Source organism: Papaver somniferum, chromosome 5, assembly GCF_003573695.1.
Source record: "Papaver somniferum cultivar HN1 chromosome 5, ASM357369v1, whole genome shotgun sequence".
NCBI classification, from domain to species: domain Eukaryota; kingdom Viridiplantae; phylum Streptophyta; class Magnoliopsida; order Ranunculales; family Papaveraceae; genus Papaver; species Papaver somniferum.
In genome coordinates this window covers 130,700,274-130,710,002 of record NC_039362.1, presented here as the reverse complement: position 1 = coordinate 130,710,002, position 9,729 = coordinate 130,700,274, and the positions used below count along the sequence as shown (strand labels likewise).

The 9,729-nt window shown below is 36.1% G+C and overlaps 2 protein-coding genes across 2 annotated transcripts; one reads left to right on the top strand and one right to left on the bottom strand.

Moving 5' to 3' along the window:
* Positions 1-1,057: 1,057 nt before the first annotated feature.
* On the bottom strand, positions 1,058-5,798 carry LOC113282714 (BRCA1-associated protein-like). The gene is made up of 13 exons (XM_026531773.1): positions 5,630-5,798; positions 5,324-5,541; positions 5,090-5,205; positions 4,888-4,996; positions 4,622-4,736; positions 4,351-4,448; positions 3,496-3,602; positions 2,317-2,560; positions 2,153-2,206; positions 1,842-1,985; positions 1,641-1,705; positions 1,492-1,546; positions 1,058-1,384 (listed from the first exon to the last, which is right to left on the bottom strand). Exons 2-13 carry the CDS (start codon positions 5,537-5,539, stop codon positions 1,232-1,234), a joined length of 1,476 nt encoding a protein of 491 aa, XP_026387558.1. The 5' UTR covers positions 5,540-5,541; positions 5,630-5,798; the 3' UTR covers positions 1,058-1,231.
* Positions 5,799-6,435: 637 nt separating this feature from the next.
* On the top strand, positions 6,436-8,077 carry LOC113279601 (carbon catabolite repressor protein 4 homolog 1-like). The gene is made up of 6 exons (XM_026528283.1): positions 6,436-6,516; positions 7,359-7,445; positions 7,525-7,605; positions 7,685-7,771; positions 7,873-7,959; positions 8,066-8,077. Exons 1-6 carry the CDS (start codon positions 6,481-6,483, stop codon positions 8,075-8,077), a joined length of 390 nt encoding a protein of 129 aa, XP_026384068.1. The 5' UTR covers positions 6,436-6,480.
* The last annotated feature ends 1,652 nt before the right edge of the window (positions 8,078-9,729 follow it).

The window sequence follows — 9,729 nt, the reverse complement described above, 5'->3', positions numbered from 1 at the left end:
TGTAAGTTTACCTTTTAAAATTCGCAGACCTATGTAAACTCCAAAGTCATTCGACTACCTCTGTAATCATCAAATGCATAGTGAAAACGACAACCCCGTGGATGTAGGCCTTAGTGCTGAACCACGTAAATCCCAGTCTTATTTACATTTCAGCACTTTACATCCAGTTCATACTCCACGAGTATTACTTTTACACTTCGTTTTCTTTATCTTCCTCTATGTGAACGCCTCTGGTGATGATATTAGACGAGGCAATGATAAACCCGAAAGTTTTGAGCCAAGGAATCAACACAATCGTCTCATCAGTGCGAGCATGTGTATAGAATGCGAACATTGTTTCTGAACATATAGATGCCTTCGTGATTTACGTCTTCACAAGATTTATCACTGATTTGCACTCTGCGAATTACTAAATCGCGTATGGAACACATGGGAATCTAGTAATGCCAAAGTCCCACTTTCTTGGTATGTAGTTAGACAAGTACTGTTGCTAACACATGGTATCTTGTATTTGTTTTTGATAGTCATAATTTGTCTGATCTGATCAAAATAATAAGAAGTACTGTTGCTAATCTCTGTACATGGTATCTTGTATTTGTTTTTGATAGTCATAATTTGTCTGATCTGATCAAAATAATAAGACAAGTACTGTTGCTAATCTCTGTTAAGATTATAAGATAATTTTATATGAACTCGTTAAACGCGCGGCACATGATTTTTCAGGGTAAACGAGATGATCGTTTCATGCATGTGATGTGAGTAATCTTAAAGATAGCTACTTAGTTATCATAAACAAATCATCATTAAAGAAAAAAGAGGCGTAAAAGATTTAGTTTTATACTACTACCCTAAGCATAAGGAAACAAGAGGGGGAAAACTGAGGCAAGGTGAACCCGAAAACGGTCCAAAGGGAGGTTTGAGTGAGGCAAGCTCAGCTCAACATACAAGGATAAACAAACCAATAGACTCAAAGCAAGTTTAAGTAAATAGACACCGCCTTCTGAACAAAGACACACTCAATGCTACTGAAAATGTTATTAGAAGTGTGCAAATGAAGTTTAAAAAGTCCTCATTCTGGCTTCATCTGTCATTAGCTTAGTGAAAGAGAGGTAGGCACTACAGAAGATAATACTGTAATTTTTATACAGTAACGGGAGTAACAAAGCTAGTTATGATATACACAAAATTTCTAAAAAAATACTTTTGCTACAAGATTGGGTTTATTAATGGATCAAGTTCTTCTTCTGTTACTACTTCGAGATGCATTTTTAGCATTGCTATTTGTGGCTTCCATGGATACAACCATACCGTTCGTTATCTCACTTGATGCAGATACTTGTTCCTCTGTATTTTCAGCTTCAATGTACGCCATTAAACCTCTAAGCTGTAGACAAGAAAAGGAATTATGAGAACCATCTTAACAGTAACAGATATAAGTCGGACGAATAATACTTTGTTACGCCCGACTTGTTAGATTAACCATGTCTTTACCTGTTCCTCCAAGGCCTCTATCTTTTCATCCCTCATTTTTAACGCTTTTCTTTCCCTGCAGGAACCAATCAGTATTCAATCAATTAGCATCACAATTCATTACTAATCAACTGCTACAGGTTTACCGTTTTACTGAATTACAGCCATACCTTTCTTCGATTTCCAGAATCTTTGACTTCCAGAAATCTTGATTTTTCATAAGATTCACATTGACCTACACACAATTTTACATTCTTTAAGAACAAGAAATAGCTTTACAGGAATTCGAAACGATACCAAACTTCTATTTGTTTTGCTGGTTATCAAGAACACACACATTGAATTCTGATATTCTGCTGGACAACAATTACCTCTTCAAGAAATTTCTTCTCTTCCATGTGCTTATCCAGCTTGCTTTGCAATTTCTGCAGTCTTGACCCAACAGCCTTGTCAACAGATTCAGAAATTTCTTTTTCAGTTTCCTCCTTTGCCTCCAACAGTAGTGACTCGAAATACTACAATTAGGATGGATACAAACATTAGTAGAACAGCTCAAAAAAGTGTATAAGGATCTCCGATATTCCAAATAAAAACCTCTATCAGAGAGCTATGCTCGAAGATCCATACTTGAGCGGTAAAATAAACATTATGCATCTTAGGATTAACTAGGAAATACACTTACTGTTCTTTGGTTCTCAAGCTGGGATGTAAGAAGGTCGTTATACTCATCAACAATCTGCATGAACGTATGGAGCTGGTCATGCATAAGACCATAAACACGAGAAAACTTGGTGGAAAATAGATGCGAAGCAGAAAGAAAAAAACAAAATAAAAATAATGTATTACGGCTTCCAGTTTGCTGCTGAAGAGCACTTCACCGGTTCCAAAATCCTTACTGCACTTGCAACTTCCATAATCACCAGTATGCATACAAGTGTTCAACTCTACCAACTTTCCATCAGTTTTGGATTGGATCAGTCGATGAACGTAATTGTCCCCAACATAATCCCAAACACGTCGAGTTTCCAATTCAAGAGAATAGCAGTGCTGTGTTTCCTTCCAGTGTCTGATAGCATGACCTTCTTTATACCTGAACAGAAATATGCCAAATGAGGACATAAGGAGGAATAACCAGAAAATCATAAATGATTTATTTCAATTAATTTTCTCTTTCTATCATGACCTCTAGAAATCACATAAAAAATGACACCAGAAAGCCACGCCATGAAAAGATCTAAAGACAACACTGGATAATAACCCATTAAGCTAGACATGTCCAAAACCTTTGATGGTTGGAATGGACTTTTTTCTAAAAACTTTCAAGTGTCTTGGATGGAGTGATGACTGGTGCAACATTCTTCACGAGTGTATTTCAACTACAGGTACTTCAATCCTTCTAATTGGCTCTTAAACTCACAAGAGGGATACAGCAGGGAGATCCATTATCCCCCCTACCTTTCATACAGAACAAATAATTCTTCTATCTCAATTAATTCTTAGGATGGAAGGTGGATCCCTCCACCAGAGGGCTACATGAAAATTAATGTAGACGCTTCAATCAATGTAGAAGATGGACCTAGCGGAATTAGTTTAATCATTCACGATTCTGGTAGGCAATCCTATGAAGTCAAAGGAAGATTCTTTAATGGCAACGGAGGAAGCAGTCACATAAGCTAGCCATCTTCATCAATGTAAAGTTGTTTTTGAGTCGGATAATCAAGTAGTGGTTAAGGCAGTAGATGATGCTAACCCTCGTGTTCATTGGTAGGGGATACCATAGTGATCAAGCATCAACTAAACAGTTTAGGAAGTTGGAGCTGTGATCATGTAAGAAGAAATGGAAATCGAGCAGCACACTCTAAAGCTAAAAAGGCAGGGCTACATAGGCTTCTTTTGAGTTTTACAGAAACATCGTGATGACATTCTCACTATCGTAAAAAATGATCATTCTTCTGTCACCTGAACCTTTGCTATGAACATATCATGCTTTGCATCAAAAATAGAAAAATTCAGCGTTGTGATTACCTTCCACAGCCGAGAAACCCACAGATAACACAAATCCAGAGATTCTCAAGAGTTTCACATACAGAGCATTTGGATTTCTCGGGCTGTTGCTGACAGTACCTACAGACCTGGAATCAAATTCGGAATTTATGTCAATCGCAAAAAATATTTACATAAACTTTCAATCAATCGTAAGACTACAGAATATAAGTAACTCAGTAATAAATCATTGCACATACCACTGCTCAAAGAGCAAGAATTATATAGGGGGTCACAATCTCGACAACTGAGTAACTTGTGGTAAACAGATCAACATAACAAAATTCTAGGTATTGACGCAAACTTAAGTATTAGGTGCAAATGCCGTATCTGTGTAATCAATTACAATCACGGGAATATAAAGAAACAAAGATGTGCGGGTCTATAGCCTCATATAGGAGTTGGATCACTTCCCTTCAAAGTTCAAAATGCTCCAGATAAAAAGTGTATAACCCGCAAAAAGCAAGAATCCAATAAGAAGTAACAATCTCAAGTATTGAGCAACTTGTGTTAACCCAGAATGAGCACCAGCAGAAAGACAGATTAACATAGACAAAGCTCTAGCCTTCTAGGAATCGGAGTTAGGGATAAATGCCAAATCTACGTATTCCATCCCAATCCCTAGCATATATAAGGGATCATAGACAAAAGACTGAGACCCAGCTTCACTCGGGAGTCGGACTCGGATCACTTCCCGTTAAAGTTCAAATTGCTACAAACAGATAGAGTGTATGATGTATATTCATGAATCTCAGGGACGCACGGCAATATATAGGAAAATCATACCCTTTCAACTATAAAGTGATTACTGTAATAATGAAAATAGTAGGAACTGACCGGGCAAGAAGAATCAGTCCATTTTGAGATACACGAACAGTGAAATGAGTGATTGCAGATCGTTGTGAGAATGCCACCCATTTCTTGGTCTAATCTCTCTGCATAAGTTTAAGTAACAACTAATTAGAAACTGGAGTATGAACAGAGATATAAACAAAAAACTAAAGCAAGAATTTTACTGATATGCAAGTGAAACATCAAGACAGTTTCTTACATGAGACTTTACCTGTCAGGAAATGACAATGCCCAATTCTAGAACAAATGAACTTACCTAGACAAACTGGGCAAGACGGCTGTTCCGTGGAGCTTGCAGGGGAAGTGTGTGCATGTTCTATCGAAGCTGTGAACTGTACATCTACAGTGAAAAGGACATGACAAACCTCTACCTGTATTAAGAAGAAACCAACAATAACTACATTCAGACCACCATATCTTTTTCATTGATCAATTTAACCTCCAAACTTTTAATTACATCACCAACCAAAATCACCGGAAGAAAATTGCATCAGAATACTACATGCAGAAAGAAAATCATACCTCCATAGACGAGAAACGCTTCCCACTAAAATGCTTGTAGAAATTATCTGCCGATTCCTGACCATCAAATCTTATCAAAACACTATACTGATCCTCATCTCCGTCATTTCTGAAAATTCCCAAACCAAAACAAAATCAAACAGTGGGTAATGGAGTTCCAATCCATCAATGCTAGTACACAAAAATCATTTGCAAGTATTACCTAACTATTCGCATCTCAAGTATATGTTGAATGAATGAACCACAAAATTGACAAAAGTCTGCATAAGTCATGTGATTAGGTACTGCTAGTACACAAACAAGTGGTTTCCTCCCCACCTACAAACACCAATCCAAACAAAAAATCTCAATCAAAATACTAATTAAACCACTTTGCAAAAGCTTCAGCACAAATTGAGCTCATATTCTAAAATTTGGAATCAGATAAACTACTTACAGGAAGATTTGAATTAGAAGAATCATCGCGATAGAGATGCATAATTCCTCTGATTTCTTCAATTCTAGGGTTTCCAGAAGAGAAAGGCAAGGTTTGTGTGACGGTAGAGTTTGAAGAAGATTCAGTTAAATCTGTAGAATCCATGGCGGTAGAGAGACGAAATATATCTTCAGAGGTGGCGCCTGCGACGCTTCCACTGGTGGAGGTAGCTGACATGACTGATGACATCCAAGAGTTTGTATGATTAAAACCTCATATGATGACGATTAATTGATGATATTTTTACCAAAATTCATTAATACTGACCTTATATTGTGAACAAGTCTAACCAGCAGAAATCAAAACTGTAGTCGGAGGCCTGAATAATTCTCGGAGTTCGTGTTTTCTCGTCTGCAAACGGAGATATTATTCAGAGGAAGAGGAAGGAAGATGGTTGTTATTCTTTTGAGTTTGCGGGAACGACATGACTCAGATGTATATCGACTCAAAAACGGGATGTTTAAAACGCGGACTCTCATTACCGTTTTTCACGATTCCGTTTTTACGGGTCGATAAAAAACGTATTGTAAATTTCTTTATTTTTGTTAAGTAGGAATTACCTATAGATCCTATTATAGTGTTCTTAGTTAGTGGCAGGTCCACCCACTAAAGCCCAGTAAACAGAGGTCCATAATTAAGAGAAAACATAAAAATGGACCTAATTTTTTAAGCTCAGGTCCTTACACGTGGGGGATAACTAATGTGAAATTTAAAAATACCACAAATAATCCTCCCTATTTAACAGGGATTATAAGCACGAGAAGAACATTAACCTTTCATATTCGTTTTCTTCTATGGATTCTGTACAGATCCAAAAAAAATTCTTCAATCTTTCTCGTTTCTATCAAATCAATGTTTATTTTAGGGTTTCACGATCGAATCGTTGTTGTGTTTGATTACGCTTTTATATCTCCATGTTTGATTTGTTGATTATTTACCAGATCTAGATGAATAATCATATTTTTTGTTCATTTCATTGTTAGATTTACTTATACCACTTCCATTTTGTTGGTTTTAGATGTGTTTCAGTTTGTTTTTGTATATGAAGCAACAATACGTATATCCCGTACTGACAGAAACTCAATTTATTAAGAAGAAGATGATGATGATGCATCGTTATGATTTACGACGAGAAGATTTGTTTGTGTTTCCGGGTATGTTTTTTAATCATCTTTTTTTATTATTTTGTTCGTTTTTCTTCATTTGATTTTTTTTCCGATTGTATTATGAAGATCAAATCGATTTTCATGATGCTATTATGTTTTTAGGTTTGATACAGTTTGCTTTTGTGTATGAATTGACAGTACGTATACGACGTACTGATACAAAATTCTTATGATTCGGTTATATTCAAATTTTTGCCATTTTTTTGGGTACGATCTATGAGTACGTATGTGTAGTACTGAAATATGTGCTTTGATTCGGTTATATTCAGAGTTTTTCCATTGTTTTTGGGTTCGATCCATGAGTACGTATGTGTAATACTGAAGTATGTGCTTTGATTCGGTTATATTCAAAAGTTTTCCACTGTTTTTGGGTTCGATCCATGAGTAAGTATGTGTAATACTGAAATATGTGCTTTGATTCGTTTATATTTCTGAGTTTTGCTATTGTTTTTGGGTTTGATCCATGAGTACGTATGTGTAATACTGAAGTATGTGCTTTGATTCAGTTATATGCATGGATTCATCACTTCTTCTTGACATGCAATTGATTTTTTAGTTCATGAATATGCAGTACATATATGACGTACTGTTACAAACTTCTCTCTTACATCAAATAATTTTGACAGAAGCCATTCTGGTTTTTCCTTTTCATGGTATTCCAGTGCATGTATAATGAACTGGATACTAAATAAGAAAAAGACTATTCTTGTCTCATATTAGTTATTTAGATATGAAATTGTTGTATTAGCTTGGATTCAAGATTATGTCCACATAGCCAATCCTTAAGTTAAGGATTTAGTTGCAACAAAGCTAATCATTTCTTATTTCAGGTTCAAAGTGATCATTTTGATGAATTTTTCGCCCCTGAGTTGGACAAACATGGTTATCAAGATCTCTACAAGAGGAAGACAACAGAGGTTTGCTTGCGGACATTTTTGATTTAATGGTCATAAACTCCAAATATTCAGTTTGTGATAATGAATCTGTTCACTGTAGGTTTATACCGGGACTTATGCTATCGATGGTTGTGCAACATTTTTCCGAAGGGACAGATTTTCCCATGTGAAGAAATACGAGGTTTGGAGATGACAGACTTTCTTTTGATTTATTGTTACTCTGTTGGTTCACATGTTAAACAATTTACTTTTGTATGTAGGTCGAATTCAATAAGGCTGCTCAGTCACTGACAGATGTTGTGGTCCCAATCACTCAGAAGAAAGCTGCTTTGTCTCGACTTCTTAAGGTGATTTTTCTTCTTTGGGAGTCTCTTATGCAGTTAGTTGGTGCTTAGATTCTTTCCCAGAATCTTACTCCCTGTATTATTCTATTTTTCCATTCAATTAGGATAATGTTGCGCTAATAGCGGTTCTGGAAGCAAAATTTAGCAACCACGGAGCCGATACTCCTGGAAAGCAACAGCTTCTTTGTGTGGTAAGAAAATTGAAATGTTGTTTGTTACATTTTCATTTGTGCAAAGCATCCTAATATGTTACTCTAGTTTGCTATGTATAACTCGATCCTTGATAATCACTTTCAGGGTTTGCTGTAGATATTCAGTAGCTTCTTATGGACATTAATTTTGTTGGTTAGTTTTTTAGTGGTTATGTCACCCTGTTCAATCATGCAAAACTGTACCTCTTTTGTATTAAAGAGGTACATATATGTGATGTAATGGTATGATCCTACAATATATGTGATGTAAAACGTTTTCTAATTTATTTATCATTGATTCTAACAAACATGTACTTTTCCTGTAAGCAGTTCAACAGATACATACTCGAATTCGTAAGCAGCAGATATATACTCGAATTTGTAAGCAGTTTAGCGGATACGTGTTCTATTTGTAAGCAGCGCGACAGATATGTACTCAGATTTGTAAGAAGTGTAGCAGATATGTACTCGAATTTTTAAGCAGTGTAGCAGATATGTACTCGAATTTATAATCAGTGTAACAGATATGTACTCAATATAATGACTGTGTAAACACACACGTTTGGTAACAATGGGTATTATGGTCATTTCCATGTTTTAATTAATTTTGGACCTCTAAATGAAAAAAAAATACGGTTGGACCCTACTATAACTAACTTTGTGGGCTTAGGACCAAACAACAAAGTTTCCTTTTGTTAAAGCTTACTAGATTTGTGCCCGTGCTTCGCACCGGGCATATTTTTTATTTTAATTTGGTGTGTGCGAGGTTTTGTCCCGTCCCGTGACAAAGTATTTTTGATTTAGTGTACGCGGGGCTTCACCCCCCCTGAAAATGTATTTTTGATTTAGTGTGGCGGGACAAAAACATTAAATATGTGGAAAATATGTGCATATATTATTTATTTTTTTCCTTTTAACTTGGTGTGCGCGAGGCTTCCCCCAACTCTGTGGCAATACATTTTTGATTTGGTGTGCGCGGGTCTTCGTCCCGCCCCGTGGAGATGTATCTTTGATTTGGTGTGGTAGGGAAATTACATTAAATAGGTGGAAAATATGTGCAGATTTTATTTATTTTTTTCCTTTTAACTTAGTGTGCACGGGGCTTAACCCAGTCCCCTGGAAATGCATTGTTGATTTGATGTGTGCGGCCGTGGAGATGTATTTTTGATTTGGTGTAGCGGGACAAATACATTAAATAGGTGGAGGATATCTGCAAATTTTATTTATTTTTTCCTTTTATTTTCGCAGAAAATATGTTGATTTTTTTCCCTTTTATATATTAATTTGGAAAAAATAATCCTAATATAATAATTACTCGATTTCCAAATTGAATTTGGGCTTCCATAAACTAAACACGGTAAGTTAAGTTTTCCTTTTAAGTTTGTAATTTTTAAACCAATCATAAGTTGCCAAGTGTCCTCACCTAAATTTTGTCACTTCATGAATTTCAAATTGAATTTGGTTTCCTTTTTTTAATCTTTTTCTTATTCTTTTTAAACCAATCATACGTTGCCAAGTGTCCTCACCAAAACGCTAGTTCACAAAACTCAAAAAAGACCTATTTCGACTAATAGGAAGCGAGGGTTTCCTCACCGTTCAACGTGGGAGTTTTATTTATCTAGGCCTTTAAGTCTTTAGATTCCTACGCACATGCCAAAAAAAAAAAACTGTTTGGCATACCAGGTGGCATGGAAAACCAATTGCGCCGCTATGAGAAAACCACTGGGCGGTCGCATTTCTAGCGAGTGTTATTATCCAGAACGCTGGTGT